General features: G+C 47.1%; 1 protein-coding gene across 1 annotated transcript; it reads left to right on the forward strand.

The window, feature by feature from the left end:
• Positions 1-7,743: 7,743 nt before the first annotated feature.
• Positions 7,744-15,557, forward strand: ntf4 (neurotrophin 4). The gene is made up of 2 exons (XM_076170936.1): positions 7,744-8,609; positions 13,235-15,557. Exon 2 carries the CDS (start codon positions 13,254-13,256, stop codon positions 14,736-14,738), a length of 1,485 nt encoding a protein of 494 aa, XP_076027051.1. The 5' UTR covers positions 7,744-8,609; positions 13,235-13,253; the 3' UTR covers positions 14,739-15,557.
• The last annotated feature ends 105 nt before the right edge of the window (positions 15,558-15,662 follow it).

The raw sequence follows: 15,662 nt of genomic DNA on the forward strand, positions 1-15,662 counted from the left end.
AATCTGGACTGCAGAAGACTTCAGTGAGCTGCGCTTGCGGTTCAGACGCTGAGTCGTCTCCATAAAGACGGCGGACGAGTAACGGGAGGCGAGTGGTCTTACCTGCTGCGTGTCTCTGTCTGCCATCCGACATGAGCGAGGCATCGGGAGCGACGACGGGGAGGAGAGGGATGTGGCGATGATGAGGAAGGGGGGACGGTCTTTGCGTCATCTGAGGAAATTTGCAGATTAATACAACAGCTTGGTACTGGGAGCACCCCCCCAACCCGGACCCCCACCCCTATCCCCATCACATCTCTCCCCCCACACCCCCGTCCCTCCCTCTCTCCCTAAGCATCGTGTACTCACTTCCTTCCCTGTTGCTGATCTTGGTGCTAGAGGAGAAGAAGAGGAAGAAGACATGAAGCTGGTAGCCTCCTCTCAGCAGGCGGAGATCTTGGGACCCTCAGCTCCTCTCCATCCGTGGGGGGGTCGGGCTGTTACCCTCCCTTCCACAGGAGGGCACTGCGACTCTGCACTGAGCGGATAAACACACGGCTGAGGGATCGTTTGACAGATATCGGTGTCAGTCAGTCAGTCAGGGCTGTAAATACACAGTGTCCATGGGTGGAGCTGCTACACACACACACACACACACGTCTGGAATGTCTCCCCACTATTCTATGTCAATACGACATCAAGAATCAGCTTAAGAGGAATCAGCCCAATCTTGGCTTTGTCATTTCAGAGGAGTGATGGTGCGTGTTAGGAGGGTGTGTGTGTGTGTGTGTGTGTGCGTGTGCCTGTGTGCGTCGGGATTGATTTATGAGCTCAGCTACTCGACGTCTTCAAATAGGTCTTCGTATGACGTCACGACTGTGCAGACGTATGAATATGTGAACACACCTTCTGAAGGTATGCCACCTGCAGAGCCTCATCCTCACTGACGTGGCACACACACACACACACACACACACGCACATGCTGAGGCTTCCAAAGCAAATCTCACGCCTGTGGGCGGTCCAAAAGGCCTCATAAAGACATTGCAGGTCAAGCTGTGAACGTTTCATGTGTGTGAATGCGGATGTGGCCATTATCACAGCCATTACAGCAGGTTCCATGCTGGGCACTGGCAGGGTCAGTGTGTTTTACTTGCCAGTGCACAAATTCAGAGTAATTGTGGCGCTAATAACAGACAGCAGAGAGTAGCTCATAAATAATAGTGCTGGAGTCGCGTGGCTCGTCTGCAGCGAGGCGAGCAGACCAGGAACAATCAGGAACAACACGCTGACCATGAAGCAAAGCTGCGTGTTTCATGCAGATCAGTCATGTTGGTCATCGGGTGGCACTTACAGGCTGAATTGTTACGGGCCAGACGTTGGGGAAGGCAGGGGGAGGGGGCCGTGTCACCGCCGCCTGCTGCTATCAAATTTATTTCCCTTTGCTCTGGAATTCTACCAGGAAAACTGATTGATGTTTTGCAAGTCTGGTCAGGTTTCTGTACAGTAAAGTCTCCGGTTAGGTCAAGTCAAGTCATGTCACTCTGATTCTTACAACTTAGTCTGACTGGAGTCCAAGTCTACAGCCCTGATATATATATACACACACACACACACTGAATAAGAGTCATTATTTCATTAGTATTCTTGAATTTTAACAATTTATTTGACAAGTTTTTGACCCTTTTCAATTTTTGTTTGTATTTTCTGGAGACTTCCATCCGTTTAAGTTGAAGTTGAAGCTGCCAAAACCTCAGAAATGGTGACAAATAACACACAATAACAACACGTGTATGTATGTGTTTGGTTTCATTTTAATTTCTCGTCAATAAAACGCCTCTGTTGTCGTTTTACTTTCAGTTTTCATTAAGGATAATAACCTTGAGGATCACAAACACACTGGCTCCCACAGGAGTGACAGATGGAGGGGCCGGGGCCGGTGCAGGAGGGCCGGTGCCTCCATTGTGTCTCTGGCGAGGTGCTCTGTAAGTCTATCCTCGACTAATTGCCAGAGCAGTTCAAACACAAAGTCTGCCTGTGAAATCGAATCCCGCGGGGTGTCGTACAGTGACTAAACTTTACAATGTGTAACATTTTTCCCCTGGCAAGAAAGGGACAAAACGTGGCATATGGGACAAGGAGGAGGGGGATGAGGAGGAGAGGGGACGGACAGCGAGACGAAGCCGGACAAGAGGGGTGAACGGGTACAGAAACGCCAAACGGAGCGCCGGTGAGTGGACGCAAACGTGACCGCTCACTGGATCATCCACTATTTAGGCCGCCGTCCTAATCAAGAAGCGTCCAGACTGCAATGAATCCGTTTGGAGTGAATGAGGTGCAGCCGCTTTAGGTGGACGGACGGCTGTAAAGTGACACTGAGGAGGGACAGATAAGGAGACGACGAGGAGTGATTGAGAGGTGATCCGGGGAGAGGGAGAGAGAGGTGCTGTAAGAGGAGAGGGATCGGTGATGCAGGCGATGTAAACAAGACGGACGCACGATCTGTGTGTGTCTGTGTGTCTGTGTGTGTGTGTGGGGGCCGTATGGCGACGTCTGCGGCCATTTCATAAACTGACAATGAACCCATATCCATGTGGGAATATCAACATCACACATTAATGCACAAACCTGAGACGAGGAGCCAGGAGACAAACGGCAGCTCCCGCCTGCACCGCCTGCACCGCCTGCACCGCCTGCACCGCCTGCACGCGGCCCTCATTCAAACCTGTTTCTCATTAAGCATTAAACAGAATTACCAAACTTAAGTCCTCCATTCCCCTAATGAGGGCTCTGCAGCTCTGATGCTCTCATGTTCCCTCTCCCACCCGGACCATTTTCCCAAAGGTGAACATTCCACACACTAATTTCAGTTTTGCGCAGAAACAACTTGTAGCCGCATGTGTTGTTTGATAATCAGTGTGTACGTACCTGTGTTTATGTGAGTGTGTGTGTGTGTGTGCGCATTCTTGGCTCAGCGTGCGTGTGTGCGTGTTGTTTGTGTGTTTACGTGTTTATGTGTGGTCGGGCTCCAGACCCTGTCACTCGTCCTCTTTGACCTTTAGTAAGCTGTGAAATTTAATTTCAGGCTTGGGTTGCTTTTTCTTTAGACTCTTACACCTGTGCCAAGCATGTCTGTGGGGAAGCAGACAGACAGGGAGGCAGACAGACAAACAGACAGAGAGGGAGGCAGACAGACAGACAGAGAGGGAGGCAGACAGACAGACAGGGAGGGAGGCAGGCAGACAGACAGGGAGGCAGACAGGAGGTGACATATTCATCAGACCCCGCCGCAGATGACCCTCTGACCCTTTACCTCCTTGCCACCGTCGCTGGAGACCGGGGCATTTCCAGGAGGCTCTGGCTAATTGGGTCAGATTGCGGCGAGAGGAGCATTACCCCTGAAATTGGAAACACATGCGGCTTTACCCCGGTGTGTAAAAGGCTGCGGCGGCGGTAGTTTGTGTTTCACGAGACAGAAGTTTGAGTTTCAGCGAGTTCAGCGGGGGGAAGGTGAGAGGTGAGAGGGATGGAAAAGGCACAATACATCAGATACCAGCAGAAGAAAAGAGAGACAAGGGACTGGAACGTGGGAGGATGGGAGGACGCAGTGCGGGCGCCGCGGGGACGCTCGCTCATTCAGCTCCCAATCTGATGTCTGACGCTCTGACTCACAATCCGGTTGTGGACGGACAGACCTGTTAGCCTCCTCGCCCTGACAGCTCGCCTATTTGCGGTAATGACCTTAATAGCCACCTTCCAATTACGCTCAGATCCGAGTGTGAGACGAAGAAGGACGTCCAACGGGAAAGCGGCGAGTCCACGTCTGACGGCGCCGCCGCCGCGTGTGGGAGACGTTTCATCGAGTCAAACGCAGTAAAACGTGACATCTGGAAACTTCAAAACGCTTCAGTGTGTTTCCAATAGAGCTGAATAATGGGTCAGGGTGTCAGGAGCCCAAAGGTGGATTATGAATCTGAATGTAATCAGTCCAGATTTACTCTACAGACACTAGAACACTCACAAGCTTGTGTGTGTGTGTGTGTGTGTGTGTGTGTGTGTGTGTGTGTGTGTGTGTGTACGATGAGAAAAGAATCTGCTTTGTTTTTTTACGAGGTTTTAATAAGAGCCCGACAAAAATCTGTTGGGGAGTCGAACAATATGTTTTCAAAGACAGAAATCCCCCGATGGGAAAAACGCGTTTATTATCATTTCCCTGGACGAACTTAAATGGCGTCGAGTTACACGAGGAGTTCAGATGCTTTTGCCTGATTTCTGTTGTGACAGTGCGACGGAAAACCTGTTCTGCCAATGAATGTCTTAAATAAACCTCCATATCGTCTTCGTTTGTGAGTAGTTGTGGTTGTGTGTGTGTGTGTGTGTGAGAGAGAGAGAGAGAGAGAGAGAGAGAGAGAGAGAGAGAGAGAGAGAGAGAGAGAGAGAGAGAGAGAGAGAGAGAGAGAGAGAGAGAGAGAGAGAGAGAGAGAGAGAGAGCAGAGGGCAAGAACATTAGAAAACTACATTTGTGCATCTTGCCCCTTTCACTCATTGCCTTTGTTTGACCATCACTTCTTTCCACACTGAGCTAACAACTCTCTCTCTCTCGCTCGCTCTCTCACTCTCACTGATGCACCCTGAGGCGGAAATATCTAAGTGCATGCAGCGCAAGTTCAGACAAAGAGGCCAAGAGAGAGAGAGAGAGAGAGAGAGAGAGAGAAAGAGAGAGAGGCAGAGAGAGAGAGAGAGAGAGAGAGAGAGAGAGAGAGAGAGAGAGAGAGAGAGAGAGTGAGAGACAGAGGGCGAGAGAGAAAGAGAGAGAGAGAGAGAGAGAGAGAGAGAGAGAGAGAGAGAGAGAATGGTGGGAGGGTTTGCGAGGATTTCAAGTGACTGACACTAAATGGCAAGAGGGAGGAATGCCAAGAGGGAGACACCAGCGAGTGTGTGTGTGTGTGTGTGTGTGTGTGTGTGTGTGTGAGGAAGTAGCGTGGGGGGGCAAGGTAATAGTAAATAAAGATAAGGAGGATAAGGAGGATTCTCCTATATCTCATTTTCGTGTCTCTGCTTCTGAACGGCGGACGGGCGAAGGCGAGCGGCGAGACAGACGCCGCCGGTGATCACGTGCGTTTTGCACAATCAGTCAATGAGTGCAAGCATATCAAAGCTCCTTCCTGTCTGAGGGTATTGACAGTGTTAAATGTCTCCGTCCCTGAGTGAAGACTGCACTTTAGGCCGCCTCTCTATACAGAAGTGACCCGTTTTAGCGGTTTGGAGTTTGAAAAACCTCTTTTCATTCTCCCCCTCTCTTTCTCCCGTCCCAATCTCTCCCATCCCCAAACTCTTTCATGAGCAGTCTCTCAGGGGCAGGGTTGAAACATAACCCTCCCCTCCTTTGTCTCCATTCTTTTCCTTATCCTTTCATCTTTTTAAACATTCAGGGGGAAAAGGGGCTTGGTGAGATGGAAACCACTACTTGGTAAAGGGAAGAAAGAGATAGCATGTGAGAGAGTGAGAGAGGGACGGGGGGAAGGCAGAGTCTCCCCTCTGCTCATCCGCCAATTTATGGCTCTCCTTTTCAACAAGGCCATTCAAGGTGGGGAGGCTCAGTGGACACGCTGTTCTCGCGGGTCAATAGCAGTGAACTCCTGTCTGCTCTATATAGGGCCGACTTATCTCCTCCGAGGACCCGTTGAACTGTCTGTCGGCCCTCCATTGTGTCTCCGTCCAGGCCTGCGCCGAGTTTCCCCGAAAAGCTGTGAACGGACACGGCAGCCGGCCTCCACGCAACGCGCCGGGCGTTTTCACTGGAACCGAAACTCCAGTGATGAAGACGAACATGTCCTTCAACTCCCCCAAATCCAAACAACTAACTAACTTCATTCACAACTGAATTTACAACCCAGCGTCCCGTTTCACCACAGACCAGTGCATCACTACAGTACAGATGAAGTTTGATTGTTGCTGTGGTCAGTTATTCCGACACACACTGTTCATGAACGTGCATACCTGGTTTGCGTCTGACACGCGGCTGATTTTATCATGACGCTGTAAGTCATCGCCTCAGGTCCCGACAGGCAGAGCAATTCTAAAAGAGAAAAAGCAAATCAAATCTTTACTTTCAGCAGAATGGACCCTGGAGACATTCACACAAAGAGAAAGACAGGAATAAGGAAACGGAAAGACATTAACACGCCGCATTGAAGTTCTAAGTCTGTGACAACATCCACCACATCTTTGTGTTTGAAATCATTTGAGCTGAGTCATAAGTGTTTGAGTTATTGTGCCTCATTCCAAGACGTCAGAGCTTCCCACCTGAACAAATACCCCTGTTCCTCTTACAGGAACAAATGCTTCATACTTGAGTCATGCTGTCCTCTTCCAGTACTCCACGTGTGTTTGGGCGCAATATCACTACATACAGAATAAAGAAAAAGGATTGCCGACAACAGTATGGAAAATTACCCCGGTGACGTCACCATGGATACGCTGAAAATGACGTGAGGAAACTAAACGCACCCTCAGAAATTGGGAAAAAAGTTCACGAAAAAGCTCAGAGGAACTTTATGTTACAAAGTTGTCATGGCAACGCCTTGCACTTTGTCAGAAGGACTGGCCCGTATGACACCATAAGTGTCTCCTATGACATCACACGGTGCAGAAGGCCGTCGGCTTGAGAAATAAAGCCGCTGTTGCAACTTTTAGGGGGCGGCTGTAGTTCTCTTAACGTGTCATCTTACACTCTAACCAGAGGTAACCCCGGTGATGTCATAGGGGTCAGATACCAAGTCTGCAACCTCCAGAAAGCAGAGATGTCTTAATACAGTTTGGTTTCACTTTTCAGGTTAAGCATCTGGCATAACAACGGACATCCAGGTACGGGACAATATTTGAAATCATTTTATGCATACAGTAGCTAAAGGGAAAGAAACAGTGAAGAGAGCAACAAGAGACAAACGGAGCACAAGACCATGTGCAGAATCACATGACATCAGTGTTGCTATAGTAGGACGATCTCATAGGCACAGGTATTACAGGATGACATCATTCCACCCAAAATGTATCATGGCTGCGGCAGGAGAAGAAAGTGGGGAGACCAAAACCAAACAAACAAAATACAGACTTTCTAAATGTTGGAGCCAGTAACTAAAAAAAAGCTAGATGATCAATATTTGTTTGTATAGCACATACACAAGCTACACAATCAAAAAATATACTTTCATCAGGGGGGCCATGGGGGGGGGGGGGGGGGGGGGGGGGGGGGGGGGGGGGGGGGGGCTGACATTTGATCTTCTTCTGTGTTTATGGCCTCAGGAAGTTGATCCTTACAATAGCAAATGAATCAATCAAGAGTTTCTAACTTAAGACATCAAACTGCACTGACGGTAATCTAGGCAAAATAAAAGAATCCTGGCAAAGGGAAAGAGGAGTGAGGCAATCTAACAGCGGCAGCAGGTTTGGCAGTGAACCTGGTTACATCCTCACGGCTGATTGTGCCAAATTGGATTTTGTTTCACTCTGCACTTGCGAGACGAGAACCTTCACGAATTACAACATCCAGCTCCACTGCAGCGTGTTTGTAATAATTTGCACTGCTGCTAACCCATAATAAACTCCAGCGCATGAATCCGAGCCAGCAGCGCATTTCTAGCCATTGATCAAATTGTTTTCCTGGTAAGTGCGGGGCGGGGATGGGAGTAAAGGAGGAGGAGGAGGTAAAGGTAGAAGTGTCTCAGTCACGCGAACATTAAGTCAGACTTCCTAACGCCACCTAATGACATTGTGAGCGTATCAAATCTGAAGGGATATCTGAATTGTTGGCTACTTTGACGTAGATAACTATCACATACTGCGCGCTGCTATTTAGGAAACGTGTTTTACATGCATCTGCTCAAACAGATGTTACTCGTTGAGTGTTACACGCCTTTTTTCTATATACTAACCTCTTGGGGAAAAAAACTCGTCTTGTCTTTGCGCTTCTCCAGAAACTGCAGTTAGCTCCGCGTCAAACTAGCAGGAAATATATAGCAACAAAAGAGGAAGTTCTCGCGTCTACCCTTCATAATTAAAGCACCGCTCTCGACGAGACGCTCCGCTGCCATACGTGTTTGTCAGTAGTAGGCTTATTTCGAAAGTACCGACCAGAAGTAGTATTGCTAACTGAAGCTAGCTTGCCGGCGTGCCTGAGTTTACGCGTTTCAGGCGGAGTTCAGATAACTTAAAACATTTGGCCAACTTCTTCTCCTCTTCACTTCTTCCTTCACATATTTCAGATAAAATATTTGTACTCTCGCACGCCGTGGAGGAGTAACAGCTCATGGAATATCTCCATTTTGCGGCTCATTGATATGTTTGATAGTTTTCCTGGGCTCCTTGCATACTGCCTCTTTTCTCAGTAGGAGCGCTCCCAGAACAGGATAGTTGACTCGATTCTAACTCTTTTACGCGCTTCTTTGGCTCCTGCTCGGATTCTGGGCCATGCGATGTCACGGATTATTCAAAGACATGTGCGTGACTAGCTGCGTGGTGACTGTAAGAAAGTGTTTTTGAGAGTGAAACCAGTTGAGCAACTGGCGACAGGACTCAATAATCAATGTGGTGTCAGCTGGAACGACGCGGGGTCCGGATCTCACCTAAACGGTATGACACGAAATCACACAAATAGGCCTTCAAATGTGCATTTTAAAGTTCTGTTCTATCACTTTGCTGTGTGTATGGATACATACATGCGTGTATTCAGTCCGACATTTCATTATTTACTTTGTCACAACATGTAATGTCACGATTTATGTCAAAATTGCTCGCTAAACAACCTAAAGTGTTAAGTGTTATTGCTCTAACAAGGTGTGTATTAACGTTGGCACAGGATATTTGTTTGTAAATACAATCTAGTTACTTGATATAAATAAATACTGATCTCTGAGCAGACAACACACTCTAAAGATCTAATTGTGTTTTTTATTATTATTATTATGCTGTAACGACTCATTCATTTAGTTATGAAATACTATGTGAAAATACACAATAAAAGCAACTAATACACGCAAAAACTCGATAACAATGGGTTGTTTATTAATATTCTGTATGATGTATTTCAGTTCAGTTGATTGTTGCCTCCATATATAGTTACGGAATATTAATAATTAATAAACAGCAAGTTATTTAATTGGGTCAACTAGTCATGTCCGTTGATTTACCATCAAGTATCTATAAACTAATCTATTACACTACGTATTTACAAACATACGTCATCGTCTGTCGACATGTGTGTATGTAACGTAAAGCAGCTTTTCACAGCACATCAGGGCGCTTTCTTGGAGCGCTCTTGTCCAACATTTCATTTACTATTTTCTTTGGCAGTCCTGCAGCTGTAGCGAGTTGACATTTTGTTTTCATTGGCAGTTGAGGTGAGTGCTACCGACTCATAATCCAAACCCGCAGGTTAGGATCACACAGGTGCCATTTACAGCTGACCTGCTGACGAGCTCTGTGTTATACAGTCACAAAACCAGGGGCTGAATATGGAGTGTGGAGAGTTCTGGGGGCCTGTAATCTGGATTATTAGCAAGAGATACATTTTCTCATTGTAAATCTGAGAATGAAGTGTTTAAGTGTTGTATTAAAGTAAGTATTACAATGTTCATACTGAGGTAATTTAATTAGTTTCATGCTTTTAATGCGATTGCAATAGTTGCAGTTGCATTTGCATTGCCTCATCAGATGTTTAAGTGTGTTGTCATCTTGTGAATGTTTTGAGGAGCAGAGATGTGGAAATGATTTTGGACAGATGTCATTATTGAAAGAGGCTCACATATGGAACCAACGTTAAGGAGCAAAGAGGCTCCCAGGCTGAGCGTGGTATGAAACAATCACAGACCTGGAATTAATGGGCTGTTTGCACAGTAGGACAACTGTAAATGAGCACATGTGAGGCCAAGGCTTTTACTCAACCCCTGTACAGAGAGAGAGAGAGAGAGAGAGAGAGAGAGAGAGAGAGAGAGCGAGAGAGCGAGAGAGGGAGGGGAAGACAAACATTTACCTGCATGTGTTTTCCATGTCCAGCAGCGTTCTCAGCCTCCACGGTGGGTTCACATTGTCAAACCTGTGGATTTCAAGCACTTTGAGTTTGCGCTGAGCCATGTTAAACCCAACCTGTCATAAAAACCTGCCAGAAAGACACACTTTGAGCTCCAAACTTCCTCCACCCTGTCACTTTCCAGACATCTTCCACCCCGCTCGTTCATTGGGTTACACGGCTTCAAAGCGTGAGGATTAGGCGGTCGGGGCCTGGTCCCAATGCTAACACACCATGCATTATCTCTTTGTCAGATGGACGTGTCTGACACTAGCCACACATGAGCGAGGGGAGGAGGGGTTACTTTGTTAACAGGCTAATAGCACAGTAGCCATTGCCAGGTGTGGAGCTGCTTTATGGCATCTGTTTCCTGTGGGGGGAGAGCGGGGGCACCCCTGATTCCCCTTTCACTCGCTCTGCTTTATCTGGTGTAAACCCCCTGCGGTTTACTCTGTCTGTTCAAACGGCAGCCAGTCCAGTTTTCCAGGTGCTACATTTATAAACAAATCACTTCATTTTCAATACGTTTATCAGTGTTTTAGAGTGACCAAGGCTGTAGTTGTGGTTTGATATCAATCGGGCAAACTTTGGTTTTATGGAGGCCGAATACTTCGTGTCACAGATTGGGTTTGTTTGTTCACGGATTTCTACTGGATGATTTGGTTTTCAGTTGTTTCCATAGCTGCCGTTATGTGCTTTTCTGGTATTTCCCCCAATTCTTTCAGTGCCTCATTTGGGAGAGGCTAATCAAGACGGAGACTGGGATTAACATAGGCCCAGAGAGTTAAATCGGGTTTTGTTTACAAAGTCAAGCTTCGTGTTTTTCCATTCAGAAAGACTGGGATTGTTTGGCCTGTCTGCGGGGGATTCAGGGGGTTTGGTTCTTGTCCAGAGGGTGGAAGAACGCTGTGGTCCTCGTCTAGCCTTGCAGGGAGTGCAAACGATGCGTGTCATTGTAGCAAATGGAGCATGGTGATGAAGTGCTGCTGCTGTGTTACAAAGAAAGCACTTATAGAGTCTGCCTGCCCACTGGCCTGCCTCTTGCGTGGTGTCTGCGTGCTGCACGAAGGCCCCGAAAAACACAAACGTCTCCTACGACGCGATAACTCCCATCAAGATCCTCAAGATAGTTCCTTGAACAATACACTCTTGTTTTTTCCATCCTCTTCCTGCCTATTCCGCCTTTCTACATCAGCCTGCTCTGAAATCATCGCCTCATCCCCTTAGCGCAACCTTAATTGCACATTTTGAAGTTTTGGCTGGGATCTCCATGTTTGTGTCTGAGGGGTGCATAACAACTCACTTAAAGGTTCGATTTGCGTGCATCACACACAAAAAAAACACGCTTCTTTTGGCAGGTTGAATATGTTGAGCAGTAGTTAGGGCAAATGGGAATCTCCCAGAGCTTTGATGTGATTGATTGTCAATTTGACAAGCAGGCACTTTGAGCACCCGCGGTGACTGGATGAGTGATGTGGAAACCGAACCTTGTTGCTCTCCAGCTGCTGCATTGTGCCCAGGGTGTGGCCGGAATCACTACATGTCCTGTCACTAAAGGGATTGTCTTGTAACACTCACATTCTCTCTCTCTCGCTCTCTCACACACACACACACAAGGTGTCAGTCACCGACGATACGTCTGCTCACTCACCGACCAACAACTAACAGACAAACACTAACACGTCAAACAAACACACAAACAGCCTTGACATCCTGTCGTTCGCACTCATTTTCCACGGCCTGTGTGTGTGTCTGTGTGTGTGTGTGTTTTTTTCTCCCTCTGCGCTGCCCGAGGAAACCGTGAAGGAGCCTCGCCAGTAAAGCCGCATCACTGACATACTGATCATTCCACCTATTTTAACTCTTTCCAAGTGACCTCCTCCCTGCTTTCAAACAAATAACAAAACCGACGCTCACCTCCGCCGAGAAGTTGTCTCTGCTCCGAGGACATTATGTCTAAATGCCACACGCCTGTATATGTGCACGCGTGGATGAATGGACCAAATATTTTTCCTCTTAGTCACAGGGGAAGCTCCTTTCAAAAGCCTTATATAGCTCATTATCTTCCATTTATCTTTTCATTTATTAATTTGAGGTCATTCAAGTTATGTCAGACTGCTTTAAGATCCTTACTGGCACTCAAGCGGGAGAAAAGTGTTAAATTCCAAGATGTTAATACTGCAAATCGAGTTGCATTTCCATTTAAACATTCTGACATCCATGTTGTCACTCAGAGGAATGACAGGGTTGACAAAATGAAGAGATAACGTATTGTAAGAGGTGGTTATTGTGTTCATACTTATTGTACGGCTACTTACTAAATAAAATAAGTCATTTCACTCAGCTTATTTATTTTTTAATTAATTTCTCACCAATTCCAAGTTGACACTTAAAAAAGTAGCACCACTGCTGACAGAGCCGGCTAGCTAGCTACACAGCACCAATCTGTGTAAAGTTAAAGTTACATTACACATTTCACTTCAATTGTGAAATGCAATAAAGCAAATCTTGATGCTAGTTTGTAGCTAGCTAGTAATACTGGCAACTGGTGAAACAGCAGCTAACACGCCTGTCGGTAGGAATTGCGCACTAATAGAAGTAAAGTGTCCATTTCACAGACCTAATATGCCTGTTTAATATCAATGCTCATACCGTTTCTAGTTTTAGTAACTGATCATTATTTGGCCTTCATCATTTGTCTGCTGGCACCTCTTCCCTACTTTTTGATAATCATTCCTTTAAAAGTCAAAACACATGGCTCAATTTCTTGGGTCACAGCTGCGTTTTAATTCATTTGCTTTGGCTGTAAAGCTTCTCACTTGCATACATTCCAGGTTGTCAGTGTCTCCGTTTGAAGGTCAACCGTTCAGTGGGGCAGAATCTACAGTAGTCATAGCTGAACTCCATCTTCCCGCGTGGAGAAACAAGACGGTGACCTTGCTGTACTTGGTCCCGTTTTTCCAAAAGTTCTGCCAAGATTTTAAAGCTATACCTCAGCAGTTAAAAGGCCGAGGTCATAAAGCTGCAGGCCACCAGTAAAACCTCTCCTTTTACACTTTAATTGCGGTACTAGTTTTACTGTATAACCCACCATTTGTTTTGTGTAATGTAACGTTGTCTCTCTTCCTTTCTGTGTCTTGTCTCCCGTTCATTACCTCTCCACCCCCACCCCACCATGACCGTCCACCAGCTGATACGTCTTGGGAGTGATGCACTGGCTTCCCCTGGTTGCCATGGTGATTGCCTCGGCCCTGCCCTTCCCTCACAACCCCGTGTCCAGGATAGCTGCCGCAACAACAGAGCCTGGCATCGACAACCGCAGAGAGGCCCGTCGTGAGTCGGCAAGTCGCCTCGCAACTCCCACTGAGTCTCCTGTGAACTACGACTTCCATGGAAATGCCTCACAAAAGGACTACAAGACAGATAGTGCTCTCAGCCAAGACACCAACAGACTAAACTACCTAAACCAAAAGGATTATGGGAAATCCTCGGCAAATGAAGAGCTTTCCACGTACAGAGTGGACAGTCAAAAAAGCTACCAAACAAATAGCAATGACATACACAGTGATAGTTTACTCCATCCAGCAGGAGGAAAACTCAGGGCCTCCAGCAATAAAGCTTATGACAGCTACATTTCTAAGGATAATCCTCTACTAAAAGACTACGAAGTTGAAGGCAGCAAGCGGGACGACACCAATTTTGCAGACTTTCCCAAGAAGGACGATCTTCATGACTCTACAGAGAACAGAACGGAGAGAAATGACATCCGGACACAGGTTTCTGTCCCAAGAACCTACAAAGCTGTCAGTACTGCTGCTAGTCTCAGTGGTCAGAGAGGACCAGAACCAACAGTTCCCTCCGAGCAGCTGAGAGATGCTGCAACAGAGAGGGCGAGCCAGCAGACACTGGGGGGTGCAAACGGTCTGGCGCAGGCTGACGAGTCCTTGAGTCTGGAGGCAGGGCTCGGTTTGGGGACGGGGTTGGGCAGTTTACAAGAGGGAGATGAGCTGTTCCTTGACGCACATCCACGGGTTTTATTCTCACCTTCACCGTCACCTCCAGAACATCCCCCTATGCTCCTCATGTTAGAAAGCGGCATGCTGCCGGAGGACACAGAGGATCAGGAGGACATGGACGGACACATCGAGGGTCACGGGGACAGGGCGATGGACAGGAACGGGCCTCCGAGTGGGACAGACGCAGTAAGAGGCGCCAGCGAGGTTTCCCTTCCTGTTAAGAGGAATAAACGCTCACACTTGTTTGACACCAGGAGAGGCGAGAGGTCAGTGTGTGAATCAGAGAGTGTTTGGGTCACTGACAAGAAATCGGCCATCGACTCCCACGGCCGGACGGTCACCATCTTACCGGAAATCCAGACCCAAAAGGGGCCACTCAAACAGTACTTTTTCGAGACTCGCTGTCGTGCGGCCGAGCAGCCGAGGGGCGAGAGGGTGCGAGTGTCAAAGGACACAAGCGGAGCAGCAAGGGCCACGGAAGCGGACGCGGCCAGGTCCAGCTGCCTGGGCGTGGACAAGAAACAGTGGGTGAGCGAGTGCAAAGCTAAACAGACCTTCGTCCGGGCACTCACCAAAGATGAAAACAACAGAACCGGATGGAGGTGGATCCGCATCGACTCGTCCTGCGTCTGCGTGCTGCTGTCCAGAGCGAACAGGCAGTGGGGAGGGAGGGCGTGATAAGTGAGACAGAGAGAGAGAGAGGGAGGGATGGAGGGAGAGGAAGTCGAACGTGACACAGAACAGAGCTGCTGTGACATCTTCCTGTGTGTTTTCTCACTTTTGCTGAAGAAATGATAGGATGTTATTTCTCCCATAATGCAAGTTTTCACTTCTCTCTCCCCTTTTCAATCCCTCTTTCCAGCGTAACTTAAAACAAGAAGACCTCAATACTAGATCTTAGGGAAAATTGTCATATATAGAGATTTTACTCTAAAAAGTACTGTTTTTGTATGATTTATCTACATAATCTAAGTTATTTTTGATTAGTATGTAAGCATGTGTATGTCTTTGATATTAATATATTCCTTTATATATGTGTACAATATGACACCAGTATACCTTTATGTATGAAGCTATGTATATCTGTGTGTATTTATAGAAGACGCCGTCATGGAGTGGTAGGTCTCTCCAGTGTCTAATGATAATTCCAGCTTCTGATCTGCTCGGGTTATCAGAGGAAGGAGCGCCACCTACTGATGGTCTATTTTACTGCTCCACACTGTTCCCATATGGATTACCATGAATGTTGTAAACAGGGAAACTGTAAACCGTATAGACACTAAGGGCACACTTGAGCATTTCACCCACCTCTAAAAGGTTAACGTGGCAGCATCCAAATCGGTCGTTGGACTTTGCCGAAATGTGGTTCATGAATCGAAATACTTTGAAAAAACGTGGTTTGTAAATTATTTGACACCTTAAAGTTAATTTTCCAGCTGCTGGTTTGTTCCGTTTACCAACCAAACATGGTAATAAAGGATATTTGTACTCTGCAAATTTGCTTTCATCCGATTGAAATGGTGAAACTACTGCAGAAGAGCCTCCTGAAAAATGTGGGTTGATCATTGAATTGATGGGACTGATGGCAGATATCTGGTGATC

This window comes from Genypterus blacodes, unplaced genomic scaffold (assembly GCF_046128005.1).
Source record: "Genypterus blacodes isolate CSIRO-AG114 ecotype Tasmania unplaced genomic scaffold, CSIRO-AGI_Gbla_v1 ptg000234l_1, whole genome shotgun sequence".
Taxonomy (NCBI): domain Eukaryota; kingdom Metazoa; phylum Chordata; class Actinopteri; order Ophidiiformes; family Ophidiidae; genus Genypterus; species Genypterus blacodes.

Bases quoted from the DNA above. Each gene is read 5' to 3' on its own strand.
- ntf4 (XM_076170936.1), top strand. From the start codon at position 13,254: ATGCACTGGCTTCCCCTGGTTGCCATGGTGATTGCCTCGGCCCTGCCC.